We start from the raw sequence: 14,945 nt of genomic DNA, 5'->3' as shown, positions 1-14,945 counted from the left end.
AAATGTTTGAGATTTATGTCTCTATATAAATGCAAAATTTGGAAAAAAAAAAAAAAGCAGTACAAATCCTTAGAGCTGGGCATCATTAGGGTGCACTCATCGGCCACAGTGAAGATCCTCTTTAACCTATTCCTCATGTTATGGACTATGAAGAGGATTCCCAGGAAATTCTCAGTGCTTTGAACACAGAAATCCACCTTTCAGCATTTGCACTGTGAAAGTGCTCAAACAAACACCAAAACAATTATCTCCACTGCAGGTTTAACAGCTTCTTTTGAAGATCTGCTTCCCCTGGGAATAGCTTCTGGCCCGCAGGTACCCTCATCTGTTGCCTCTTTGCTTTCCACCCTTGTATGACAGTCGGGCTCTGGCCCTGCTTCCTTACAGTAAACCACATGCCAAAGTGAGTCAGCAAAATCTGCTTAAGCATTATCTAGAGAAGTAATGCTTTTAAAAGACAAGCGGACAGAATGAGTATTTTCTTGCTCTCCCTTCCGTTTTTATGTTACCCTGTTGGTTGCATATGGGATGTGATATTAGAGCCCATAAAAATCCAACATTAATAACCTTACAAATCAACCTAACAATTTCTCATTGTTTGCTTTACTAGCATAGCTTTTCTCTACAGTCTAGGTATTTTCCCTAGTTGTAAGAAGGAAAATGGATGTCATTAAACTGTTTTCACTGAGTGCATGACACAGTTCAACAGGTTTTTGCATACATATTTTTTTAAATCTATGCTTAATTCACTGTCATTTCCCCTCATTGCTGCATTATTCATGTATGTCACTCTTTTGTAATTCCTGTGATAGAATTACTTTATTTAGGATCAACACATCCACTTGCACCATTGAAAGGTGAAAAGTTAAAGCAGCTGTGTCAGCACTGCCTGGTGCTGGTGCCCATGCAGCAGCTGTGGAGTGGTTGCCTGGGGGAAGAGGTCAGGGCACAGGGAGCCAGCAACATGGGCACGAGTTACTGCCTCACTGACTGCTCAGACAGGGGAAGAACTAAATTGCCAGCAAAGACAGAAGACCACATTCTACAGTATTTCAGAACTCCTGGGTTAGGTTTAGTTTTTGTCATTTAAAATGTTTGCTTCAAATATAAGTGACAAATTCATACAGTATTTAAATACTACTCCACCTTAAGTGTTGTACTACTATGGCCTCTAAATAAAATGATTTCTATGCATTACAGCCTGATCTGCTTTTTAATATTTGGATGAAGAAACAAAACTGCTCACGTAGTTCCAGCTTTAATCTGTTTTAAAGCACAAGAGTTTTAAATAATTCATGTAGTGTTTATGTACAACTGGAATTACCATTGTTACAGCGGGCTGATATTGGCAGTCGCCTTTGCTACTCTGACTTACCACAAGTTGTCTTGTAGTCTCAGTGGTGTCAGACCTGGAGACTGTATCTTATGCCAGCTGGAGTGAAAACATTGCTTCAATGTATAGAAAGACAGTTTAAAAACGGGGTTTGGTAGCATTTTCTCTATGCACTACAGTGGCAGCTGTGCTAGAGGTCATGAATATTACATAAGGGCTGTCCATGCATTCAAGCCAGCATCAGCAAGCCAAATTCCCATAGCAACACTAACATAGATTTACTCATCACTAGGAGAAGGATCAGTTCAGCATTAAGTGCAGTAGTGCTACCCTGATTCGTCCGCAAGATATTATTACTGCAACTCTTCTTTTAAAGGCGGTGCATTTACAGATAAAATTCCACACTTCACCTGAATCTCAGAGCAGTCTTTATCATCTTTCCTAACAGAGGAGAAAATATTCAACTAAAAAAAAAAAAAAAAAACCTGATAAAACTGAAACTCCTGATTACAGTCAGCACCAGCTGTAAGATACAAAGGAAAAGGGAAAAAACAGGCTGCTTCTGGGGCACCTCTACTGTACTGATGCTACAGCAGCAGCACTCAACTTCAAAAGAAGTATTCAGCATCTCCTGTGGTTGGCAAGTTCCAACAGCTCATCAAAAAGCTGCTTGAGGAGCTGTTATTAAATATAGGTCAAAAATTATGTTTTGCAAAAACAACATCCTTAGCCTTCCTGTTCAAGTTTCCTGGCCTGAAGAAGCCCTCTGTTTATGCATTATATTCCCATATTATTTATGGAGCTGGCCCTCGCTAAATGATCAAATGAATTCCTCAGCGATGTGGACTCCTGAATTTATGAAAAACCCTCACAAAACAGGTGGTACAAATGGGCAAGAGGCAAAGCTGGTGGCAGAAAAGGAAACAGAATGGAAGATAGATCAGAGATAATGAAATAAAAACAGGCAAAATGGAGGAAGGGAGCCAGAGAGAAACACGGACATTGCAGGAAGAAAAAAGGTAGAGCTGAGGAGGAAGCTACATAGCGTATTTTAATATATAAGAAATGGTACTGAAAAACAGCTCTTAGAAAACAGTCATACAGTGAGATCTGGCAGACAGCAAAGGAAAAAGAGATTGAAATGAAGTGAAAAAGTGAAGGATAACAAACAAGATAAGCATGATTTTTACAGGAACTTAAAGATGCAGTAGAGATGAAAGAAAAACAAGCAAATACTTTTTCATTGTATTGCTATTAAAAGCCTCACAGTCCCAAATAAACACCAAGGAAGAACCTGAAGCTCATCTGGTATTTCCATACTAATCTGTCACTATATGCCAACAGTGTGAAGTTATAAGCAGAAGTCTTAACAAGTCCTAGAGCATATTACTTATAAGATCAATGAACACTTAAAGGGTAAAGAAAGCCTGTGAAGTCTTTAGGAAAAAGAGACCTTTCAAAGAGGTTTCATTACCATATGAGTCCTAGGGACTGATCCTTCATAGAAGGGAGATGATTAGGATGTTTGAGGGCTGATTTCTAGAAGTTTTAAGTGCCGTAGGGATCCACAGACAAACTTCTACGAGACTCACTAACAGCTCTAAGTTTTGACCATATGTACTGCAAATTAAAGCTCACATCCAATAAAATAAAAAAGTATATGTATTTTAAGAATATTACTCTTAAATACGCAAGGAAATGCTTTTCATGGAAGATTCAGATTCTGACTTTTTACTACAAAAACATCATTTCTACTGCTATATGGTATTATTTATAGGATGTCTGATGGTGTGCGCTCACACATTAAAAACATTTGTACCAGTAACAGATGACAGACTCTTAAAGCAGAACATTGCATGGACCTGTGATGAGAAATAATGCCTTACCTTTGCCTTTTCCAACTGTGCCTGGGCCTGTCGCTCTGCCTCTCTCCGCACTGCTTCCCTGTCTTCTTCCAGAGATACATCGGAGTCGGATGGACGGCTGGTGTAGGAGTCCGCCGAGCCCTGCACAAGGAAAGGAAAAACAGGATCACAAGTTGTTCTAGAATCCAAAGAAAAGCAGAAGTGGTTATGCACCTTGTCCTTCCCCTTACATCTGTATCTCTGAAAAGGGAATAAGTGCCAAAAAGGGAATGACACTCAGTGAAATTTATCTAAATAGACGTTTTCTTCGGGAGAAATTCCGAAGTACAGGTATCTTCCCTTGTGTTGCATTTCTTACGCTATCCCTGTGTTCTGATCTGTATGCATTTTAGTAAACTGTGCCAGTCGCTCTGTGGAGTTACAGCAGTGGTGCAGTGCAGGGCTGAAGGACACAGCAGCTTCAAGGATGGCTCCATAAAAAGGAAAACTCTAAGCAGTGACATTATTAGCAAGGAGACACATTTTTACAATCAAAACGCAACTTAACCATCAATAATTGCCATGACACAACACTCCTGCTGGCATTTAATAGATTTAGTCTCTACTATGCATTTTTATTTTAGGGCAACCTCTTTACCTGACACACTTTCCCCATTAGAACTGCAAATGGCTCATATCCATCTTTACCCCTCAGCAAGACATGTAAATGACCACAAATCAACTTCTCACTAATAAAATCTGTCTGGACAGAACACAGGTCCACGAATTGCCACAATGGAAACAGTCACAACGCCAGAACAGCTCTATAAATAATGACAGCTCTGATTTCCCTCTGCATCTCCCTGCATACAAAACAGAGTTCTACTAATTCAATCAGAATGAAAACAACTGTCCTCTCCACACTGTGTGTTGGTTTTTTGGTTTTTTTTTTCCTTTCCTCTCTGCAACACATAGAATATACACCAATAACGAAAAGACAGGGCTTACACAGATATCAGAATTCTTCAGACGTCCTCCTTTGGCTCTTTTCAGAAGCCTGATCCAGGTGGCCTTCATTAGCTAGTCAGCTCAGTTATTGTCCGCAGCTGCAGCGCCCGGCACTGATCTCACACAACATGTGCACGCTGAGCACCGCAGAATCACCGCTCCTTTCCTATCCATGCTCTGCTGCGAGAGCCTTTCTTCTCTTCCCTCTGCCTTTCAAGCTTGCAGCCTCACTGTTTCCAAGTATTCTAGTGCAATTAAATTCACAAATTTTCTCATGCCATTTGCAAAAAATCAGAAAAAAAAGAAGATATCCACACCACCACCAAAAAAAGCTCAGCTTGAATGATAAAAAGGTAAAACACGCCAGACTTCAGGTAAATGTTGTGAGAGATGCTTCAATTGATAATAACTGAGGTCGATCAGAGAAAAATACCTAGGGCTTTTTCATTTGGGGGGGCGGATTTGGCTGTTAAAAATAGTGCTTGGAAGAGAACCTTTTAAAATCCTGTGCAAAATGCATTCAGTGACATTTGCGAGTGCAAAGTTCATTTCATCTCCTCCTAGATTGGCTGGGGGTGGGGTAACGGGCTGCTCAGAGCACTGGGCATGCTCCATCCGCGCAGCCTTTTACGCAGATGCTCACATCACACCGTGCTGGTAGCCTATGCCAAATTGCCATTTTACATCTCAAGGGTAAACAGCTGGAAAACGCGAGGGAAAACTGGACAAGCCGGTACAGCGTCTCACTGCTGTCGCACACGTCTGCTGCCAGCCCGGCTCCGTGCTGCGCAGAGCCCTGAATTCAGGAACGCGCCTGTTGAGCAGCAATTAACCCCCTCGTCACTGCTCATGTTCGTCTGACACAGGCAAATGGGAAAAGCAAGGATGCTGTAGTATTCCGCTTCATGCATAAATATTAGATGCTAACATCCTTTCATAAGCTGGCATGGGAATAACATACAAAAGTCTGATTATCCAGGATATTTACAATTCATTGATGATAAGCAAAATTCTGACAAAAAAAAAGATCCGTGGAGCTTGGCTGAAGTGCTTGCCTTACATATGAATTCACAGTTACAAGAGCGAGGGAGAGAGAACGGAGATCAGAGCTGAGGGCAGTGGCCATGCACCTGTAGCAGCATGTCAGTCTCTGCTGGGAAGTCAGAGCCCTTCAGCTCCAAGGACTGTGTCCAGCTGTGGTTTGTGTATTAACAATATCACCCCATTGCAAGAGATGCAGCAACCTACATTCACACTTCTATTACAGCAAACAATAGTTGGCACTAAACTGATAGTTTAAAATAAAGGTAAATGTAACTATCACAGTTTTCTTTCCCCAAAGCCCATGAAAAATAAGCTTAAAGTTTATTAATCTGTCTCTTACATCAAGGACATTGTTCCCCATGGGGTATTTTGCTTACAGGAGACCAAAAACATCTACCATGTTCTAGCAATCTTCAAAAACTAAAATGCCTGTTGAATTAAAGTGAAGGAAGCAAAATATACTCAAACTTTCCTCGAATTTTGTAAAATACATTTTCCATTGGGAAAATGCTGAGAGTCACTGCAATCTCGTAAGGGCATTTCAAATGTATTTATTGTTTAAGGCTTCCCTTTATCAAGGTGTTGAACCAGTGGAGCTGGTGGAAATCAGTAGCAAAAGTTGAGTAGCAGCAAGTGGCCAGAAGCTCAGTGTAGATGTTAAAACACAGGTTCAACTGACATAATAGTGACCAGAAGTCAAAACCATTGCTTTTATCAGAGCTATATAAAAGCTGAGACTGAGATTAAGCCCCATGACACCAGCCCTAGCCTCTGGGATGCTCCAGGGTCCCCCAGCACCTGTTGGCTCCAAGTTGGGCACCACTAAACTTCCAGCATGGCAGTTCCACACACTGCTCTGGCACAGCACAGCATGGTGTTGCAAATCGGCCCCTAAGCAATGTTATCTCTAATGTTGTCCACAAGGGATATTGCCTAAGGTCCACAACATATAAGAGAGTCACAGAGCACAGAAACATCATTCCTGTGCTCCCTAAAAGGGACAGGATGTTAAATCAGAAATACTGAAACTGGAATTTCATCTTCTAGCCACAGAGATAATTTCCAGTTCTGGTCCTGTCTTGTGTTGGCCACAATCCCAACACACATCCAGAAACTCGTAATGATTCAATTTATTTTAATTACATTGACAAATCACAAGAATTAAACTCAACATTGCATTTATTTCCCCAGTGGGACAGACATGGTCATATAAATTTTCTATGGAAAGCAGAAGTCAGGAGCTTCTTCACTTCCTGAATATGAAAAAAAAATAAATAAAAAAATAGAAGAAAGGAAACAAAAAACAGCAACACCTGAAGTCTGACATCAGGAGAGAAGGGGAACATATAATACGTTTTGCAAGCTAGTATTTTTTTAATGTGCTAGGAAGGTTTTCAACTGCTTTTATCTGAAACAAAACAAAACGTAGACCAGTGTAGTTTCATCACAGTTTTTATCTAAGTTGGAAATAAACTGATTACTCAAGGAATACAAAGCCAAGTGGATATGCGTCATCCCTTCACTACAGGTAAGGAAACTAGTTTACCTTCCTGGGTTGCACTAAGCTTTAGAGCTTGCTCTGGAGACAAGCATGAATCTATTCCCAAGTGCTTCTGAAATTGTGAGTTTCTGCAGGTCTTCTTATTCTACTGCAGTGTGGAAGAGCTGCAGTAAGACTGGGGGCTGCTATGCTCCCAGTTCCTCATCTTTCATGGGAAACTGTCTAACAGAACTGAGACAACTCATGTTAATAATTAACCTATCTATTTATTCTTCCCTTTTCATCCTTCCTTGGCATGTTTACGAAACACATTTGTCTTAAAAATCATTTCCTGTTTTAATGACAGGCTGGACAAATATTTACCAACTGTCTTACCACTTACTGTATGAGAGAAGATTCTATATGTTGGTGGGGGCCTTTGCTTGTTTATTTGGTTTGGGTTTTTTGTTGCTGTTGTTATTTATTTTAATGTAAAGCCATACTTTTCACACTGTTAGTATGAAATCATGTACTCATATTTGATGTTATTTTCTTCAGGACCATAATGTCTTATTTTAGTAGAAGTGCAACATCTCCCAAAACTGTGTCCTCCAAGCAAGGAGCACTGTTTTGTAATCATGATTTTTGTTATTATTTTACATTACTTGCAGGTAGAAATCCATTATTTACATTAGGTGGTGCCTCAGGAGGTCTTAGTTTTCTTGTTAGTTTTCTTTGCCACCAGTAACTTTGGTCAGCACAGTGGAAACTTGAATATAGTCTGTGAAGAGTTACATTCACAAGCCAAATCTATTAATATGTTTTGTCTGTAACTGCAATAAATTCTCTCTGGGTTAATACAGCTATTGTTACACTTGCAAATTTAGTCAGGAATTTATATTATGTCTCCCTCGTGAAAAATAATAGTGGTCCTCTGGGTACCCAGTGGTTCTCCGTAGGCTGACAACCCACTTATGAGCTGAATATCATAAGGACAGGTAACTTTCAAAACTCATGAACATTATGAAAGAATTATCTTCCTAGAACGATCAAACAAGTTTCTGCAAGTAGGAACTTTTTACATGATTACTTATTAAATGAAGACATGAAGCAGTATGCAAACACAAGATTTTCAATGAATAAGGTATTTGTGAGTACACACTAAGTCCTCATCTATAATGCTAGGTTTTTCTCCTGGATGTATTTTTTATCTCCTCACTAATTTAAAGCTGAAGAGAATTTTAAATCCAAAAGGAGAAATATCTTCATACCTTCATACTTAGAATTGTTTCCCCTTCTAGCACAGTGAGACTTGCATTTTTCCTACTGATTAAAATATTCAGAATTTATACAGAGATGTTTTTACCTTCTTATCTTCTAACCACGCAGAAATCATGAGAATGGCATCATGTATCCTGATAGTACCTGATTTGACACTATATACTATGTCCATCTGATGTGCTACTACTGCTGGTGTGCCAGAAAATAAGGCAATAAGAAAAAAAAAATAATTAAGGATTACTTCTGTAAAATTTTCAATTCATTTAGAAATCTTCAAAAGCAATGCAAACAAAAAGGAAAATGCAAAATAGTAAAATTCAGAATGAAGTGAAACTGCTGCCATGGGCAAGTTTATATTTATAATACGCTAACAGAGATCTACTGTTTCATCAGAGAGTAACCAACCTGCTGTCAATGGGCCATGCAATTAGAACACCATCAATACAAGAAGTTGGTTGTCACAGTGGCCAGAGTTGGTGAAGGTGAAGCTGTCTTATTTAGGAAGATTTACCTAGACCTCTAAGAAATGTCACCGTTTTGAAAGATGTGGAAGAAAGCACAAAACACAACGCTGAAAGTGCTGTAAGACATCATACAGATTGTAAAGTTGACATAAGGGCAGCCTTTTTAAGGAAATACCAAAGTAATTCTGATTGTTCTGTATGCACTTCTGTTGTGTACAGCAAACTAAAGAAATATATTGAGAAAAAGGACAGAGATCACACATTCATCTAGAGGAATTGCTGACTCCTTGTTGAGGGCCATCACAGCGGGGCTGGCACAAAGGTGTGTCCTCATGCTCTCTAGCCCTTGGCATGGCCAGAGCTTGGCTACTTGCCCACTGCACATCCATTTTCACTTAAATCCTGTAAAACATTTTCTCCTACAAGCAGTATATAAGGAATGTGAACAACTCCTAGAATAGACACTGCAATTTTTGTTTCATTTAAAAAACAAAACACTATTGATTGGAATTTTGTTCTTTTTTGTTTGTTTGTTTTAGAGAAATTTAGGCATTGCTGAAGCATTGACATCCACAGAAGACCTTCATATAACAGGAGGAGGAAAATTTTAGAACAGCTGGAAGCTTTAGGGTAGTAATGTGATTAAAAAGGAGATTATACAGGAAACACATCTTCTCTTTACTGTCACCACGACTTTGTTAGGCTTAATTGCAGCACCCAGCTGGACATTAACAGGTTTGCAAGATGCTAATCCAACCAACAGCTGGATGAAAGCAGAGTTGTTTTTTTTTTTAAACAGCCCTCAGGTCTGCAGAAACCTGAGTTTCAGGCATTTTTAGACCAGGGGAACAGCTGCACTGGGTACTTTATCAAGCAAAAAATTAAAAAAAAATGTCCCCCAGAAAAGTCACATACTAAAAAACATCCCACACACATTCACACTAACATTTTCATAGTATCAGCCTAAACATTTGCTTTTTGGCTGTTGCTTTTCTAAGACAAAGTAACATTAGTTTGAATTTTTAGTGGAATGATGGGCTGGTTGAGGTCACTCTTAGGAAAACTTTCAGCAGTATATGCAGACTGATTCAGGGAGGGCAGATGAGGACCCCACAGCTACAGCTAAGCTTTCTTCAAATCCATGGCACGTTCCAATGTGCTATAGTTTACCTTTTTTTTTTTTTTTCCAAAAAACTTCAAAAAGAGCCAACTGCTTGAGACACTGCTGTACTAAGTACAGTCACTGCGAATGACAAACATTGCTTAAAAGAACTTGTAATTTGAAAGAATGAACAAATATCAGAAAAGAAGAACAGGATCAAGGTAGCAAGTGCAATGGAGAATAAAGCATTTTAACCATTCAGTAACAGCATTATGACTCATCACTTGCATAACCATGGTGGGTTGTTGTTAAAGTAAGTTTTCTATATGTATTATGGCAAAGATTAGTTCTGTGAGAGCCTCTGAAGGAGGATAATCTGGTAGATCTCTATATTCTGACAAAGAGATTCTCCCACTGATGAGAAAAGAGAAAGTTTAGCATGGTTTTTAGGATTAGGGCAATTACAGAAGTCTTAGAAGACCTCACTGCTCATTAAAATATACCTTATTGACAATATTCAAATAATTAGAAACTTTAGTTTTGGGGTTTTGTTCTTTTTAAATAAAATAGGGAATTCGTTTTGTTTTGTTTTTTATCAAGATAAGTAATTTGATATAGGATAGAGGAAGAGTTTAAATTATTAGTGAATTTGAGCTGTGAAAGTCAGAGCAATGACAGAGGTAAGAGATGTTGCCAGTGGAACAACTCAGAGATAGGTGTCAATAAGAAAAATACACCAAGGAAATGATGGCAAGCTGCATAAACTTGAATCATCTCACTTTTGCCTCAGACTGCCAGCACACACAACTGATCTTAACACAACTTGGTTGACTCATGACAACTCCTTAGAGCTGTGGTAACTTAACCATATGTCTAAGCCCTTAGGCAAATCAAGATTATTAGTAATAAGTTGAATTGTGATGTTGTTTACTGAAAAAAAAAGCAGGTAATAAAAAAGGAACGTTTTCAAGAAAGAAGAAAATACCATTTTTGACTGTATTAATGAACAGCTGATAACACAAAGGAAGAATTTTAAACTGCAGAAAGAAAACTCGGAAAAAAAGCTTTTAAATATATAATATATGAGTCGATATACAAGAACAAATGGAGAGAAACAAAGATTGGGTCAGCCACAAAATTGCAAGGGCTCTTAATTAGAGAGGAAAAAATGGAAAATGCATCTGAGGTGACAACAAGGAAACGGAAAGTCAACTAGCAAAGGAAAGATGTTACAGAAAAGCATGGCAACCATCATCTCAATTTGTCTCAGCTCACTTAAAAGTGCCAATTTAGATTCTCTGTTCCAGATCTTTGGTATATTTTTATCTGGGATTTTGGTTCAAGTCATTAAGATTTTCTACATACTTAAAAATAACTTCCCTTAAAAGTTAGCATGAAATGCTGTTAGTAATGGAGAACTCTGAAGGAAAAAAAAATATTTCCTTTGCGTTTCATCAAATTGTCTCTGTCTGTATAAGCCCTGCTTGATTTCCTAATTTAACCTTTTAAATCTACTCCAGATAAAAAATAAAAGGTTTGTCTTTTTGGTGTTTTGTTGTTGTTGTTGTTTGTTTGCTTGTTTTTGGTTTTACTTATTAAAAATGTTGAGGTTAAATACACGGAGTGAAGTCGATATTCTACTACTTCAAATGTAACTGCTGCTTTAGAGATGTATATTGGCTTGTTATCTTTCATTTCTATACTGTATATATGTTGACTAACTAATTATTTTGTTTCCATACATCTCTCTGAGATGCTTTGCAAGAATGAACTCTAAAGAAGCTGCTGTCATAGGTTAGGTGTCAGAAATGACATTTTTCTACCTCTGACAAGTTTTTTCCAGTTCACCTTCCTCTACTGAAATCTTGGTTTTTCTACTCATTATCATGTGTTAACAGCAATCAGTGACTGTCATGACACGAAACACTGTAATTTGCTCACTGCTTATGTTAGGATAGTTTTCTTATCAAGCCCTTTGTTAAATTATACACAGTGAAGACTGAGGAATTCATTAAGGAAGTGCTCCCTAGCTGAGAGCTGCTGAGAGCTCAGGCTCGTCAGCCAGCCACTTGGTGGTGACTCAGCCCAGGTGCCTCAGCAGGCACAGCAATCCCTGGGCATCTGCAGCCTCGCTGTATTACTGCCAGAAGCACCAAACAAGCTGCAGGCACACTGAGCAGCACAACTTGCTCCAGGACAGAAACGCCACGTGCAACACATGAATCCTCCTCAGTGGGTTACATGTCAGCTGTTTCCAAGTGTATTGCAAGCTGTGTGTGTCCTTCAGGTGTTAGCTTCAGCCTCCAGCCTTAGGCGTAGCACTTCAAAAACATCAGGACTGGCTCATTACACCCATTACGTCTCCTCGATGTCTAGCATAAAATGAAGCAATCTGCCTGCAGTCCTCCTGAGATGAGGTTCCTTACACTATCTAGGTATAAGATTTCCAATAATTAATCTCATCTGATTTCAAGAATACAACACAGCATGTAATACTTTATCATCAATGCAAAAGTCTCTCTGGAAAGGCCTTTTATTTCTCGTGACTCTGACATACCAAATTCTTGCTAAATTCTCTCTTTCCAGCATTTTCTATCTTCACAATTTTTGTTCTAAGACCAAAACACTCCAGTTAGTATCAACTGTTGAGATCCATTGTCTCTTTCCAACCTCAAACCTCACACACCAGGACAAGAGGGCAAGTGTATACATGCATGGTTGTAATGCTTGGCCCAGTGCACAGCATGCTCACGTCAGCATCACAATCCACATGGCTGGAACAATTTCTGATCTGCCAAATGTCCTTTAGAAACAGAATGGGCAACTCATAGTTTATGATTCTGACCCACGAACCTACTGCACTTTCAGTGTGGTATCTTAATCTAAGAAATGAGGCTGATATCTCTGTATATTACTGCCTCAATTGTCCACCTACAAGCAAAAACAAACAAGAACATGAAGAGTACATAAAACACTACTTCACCAAAACAGTTTAGTGAAGGATGGTAGGAAACCACCTGGATGATACATTCTCTAATAATGTGCAAACCTAAGAATATTTTTGATAATCTAAAACGTATATTGTAGTACAAATATATAACACCACTGAGATGTGACTTAAATAATGGGAGGCTTAAAAGAGGAATAAACATTTTAGGCAACCTGACAACAGAAACATGCCAGCTACTGAAGACGACGACTAGATGCTAACATGAAGGCAAAACAAATATAAATAAATAGGAAAACGATCCAGGAAATCGTAAGCACATGAACTTGTGATTTTTCTGAGTTCATTGCTGGAATAGTTTTAATACTCTGGAATGTTCAAAGTTTAGTAAAGTACAACAACCACTTCCCAGAATAATAAATGAATTCTGGATTTGACCTGCAAGACCAAACATTTTCTATTTTTTTTATGCACTAAAGAAACATCAGGAACAGACTTCTGCCTGATTTGGAACAGACCATTGGATCAGGAGAGCACGTTACATCACATTCCCCTCTTGAACCACTCCTTCCTTGAGAGGAAGCGTCAAATCACGAACCTCTGGCTGCTCCTTCATCTACTGCTGCAATACTGAAAATCAACAAAAAATACATTTGATTTGCTGAAAAATCCAAAATCTTCAAAAAGAACAACCAAAGACTAAAACATGTGCTTCAGCTCTCTCCTGTGTTAGAGGTGTAACAACATACTACATCTTGTTCTCAGGACTGTGAGATATTTCAGTTGCCTCTAGCTCTGTTCCCTCAGGCTCTTGCTGCAAGGGAAGGGCTCCAGCCCCAGCCACATCCCTCACAAGCTGCTGGGTGCAGAGGGCACAAAAGCACTTGCAGTGATGCAAGACTCAGAGTGGAAACTCACGGTCTCGAAATGCGTTGTGCTCTCACCAAAGAAATTCAAACAAATCCATGTCCTCCCTGCCAATTTGTATTCTTCTGGATGTGCACTGGCTAAAGCCTGCTTTGTCCTCTCTGCTCCATTGTTTGAAAATGAAATTAATTCTCTTCTTAAATGCATTTTGTTATGCTGGTTAAAAATTCATTACTTCCTGCAGTTTATAAGGAAACCAGTTTCTGTGTAAGAAATTACAACCAAAATCTCAGTGGGCATATAGACTGCATATGTGTAGCTACCACAACTCAAGTATCTTTGTCCTCAGATCCTCTGGAATATTCTCCAGAAATGCAATGATGGCTTCTTCGGTCAGAATAAACTCAGAAGTCAAAAACTGGTGCATGCAATTATTCCTCCCTAGGTGCAAGACTCTCCACTCGCTTTTGTTAAATTTCATCTGGTTTCTGACTGCCCAGCTCTCCAGTCTGTCCAGGTCTTGCTGAATGGCAGCATAGCCTTCAGGTGTGTCAGCCAACCCTCCCAACTTCGTATCATCAGCAAACTTGCTGAGGGTGGCCACTGTCCCCTCATCAAGGTCATTGATGAAGATGTTGAACAAGACCAGACCCAGCACGGACCCCTGGGGGACACCGCTGGTTACAGGTCTCCAAATGGACTCTGCACCACCAACGATGACCCTCTGTGCTCTGTCAGTCAGTAGTTATTCCATCTATAACGTGGTAACTCATACAGATAGCGATTTGTTGCTGCACCTGTCACAATAACAAAAATGTGTCTTCTTGTTACCCTGTACATTCTGTTTGTTGTCTGTAGGGTTGGATCTTTTTATGATTTGAAAAGTCATCATGTATTTTGAAGTCCTCTTCATTTTCAGTATCATCATAGCCAATGATTCAAAGAATAGGTCCTTCTTGTTTCCTCTTTGATTATGCTAAAATAGACTTGATTTAAATCAGAATTTTTTAAGTCGTGAAATCAACCACAGAAGTGCCAGAACAACATTGTCAATCGTCACAAGACAGAACATGTTGTGTAACTGCAGGACTAATCTCTCTCACCACACTTACAAAAACAGATGTCCAGGTTTATTTAAAATAGCCCTAAGCAAAACCAAATAACTTGTGGTTGTTGAGGTTTTATTTTATTTTTGTTGTTGGTGGTGGTGGTGGTGGGGGGGGGTTTTTTGCCTTTTTTAGTGTATTTTTATAAATGGGAGGCATTTGATTACAGAAAGATCTCAAGTCTTATTCTGGTGGTGACAAAGCTGCAGTGGCTGGAAGAAATGGTATCAGTTGTATCATATTTTCTCCATAAATGCACTAAGGGCAGTCCTATTCTGACAGTTTACCAGATTTTCTTCCCTGTAGAGCCCATCAAGCCTCTGCATCCAAACTGATCAGAGAATTCTTTTGGATTAAGGAGATATGGATGAGCAAAATTACGCATTCTTCTTTAAAAATCCACAGTACTCACGGGTAGAGGGCAATGGCATTAATGCACGCAGAAGAAGACTATTATAACCAGAAGACA

At 39.2% G+C, this 14,945-nt stretch overlaps 1 protein-coding gene across 8 annotated transcripts in view; it reads right to left on the bottom strand.

Moving 5' to 3' along the window:
- The window catches only part of CACNB2 (calcium voltage-gated channel auxiliary subunit beta 2), a 229,735-nt gene that overhangs the window by 72,948 nt on the left and 141,842 nt on the right, over positions 1-14,945 (bottom strand). For 5 of the 8 annotated variants that reach the window (XM_065731335.1, XM_065731336.1, XM_065731337.1 and 2 more), the window contains one exon: positions 3,220-3,339. In XM_065731335.1, coding sequence (XP_065587407.1) covers positions 3,220-3,339 — 120 coding nt within the window. Of the gene's footprint in view, positions 1-3,219; positions 3,340-4,185; positions 4,715-14,945 lie in introns of those variants that run through there. The other 3 variants (XM_065731339.1, XM_065731340.1, XM_065731342.1) reach the window with 1 other exon arrangement.

This window comes from Cyrtonyx montezumae, unplaced genomic scaffold, assembly GCF_038088225.1.
Source record: "Cyrtonyx montezumae isolate F1298 unplaced genomic scaffold, pur_monq_1.0 scaffold_14, whole genome shotgun sequence".
NCBI lineage: Eukaryota > Metazoa > Chordata > Aves > Galliformes > Odontophoridae > Cyrtonyx > Cyrtonyx montezumae.
This window is presented reverse-complemented; position numbering and strand designations above follow the sequence as displayed.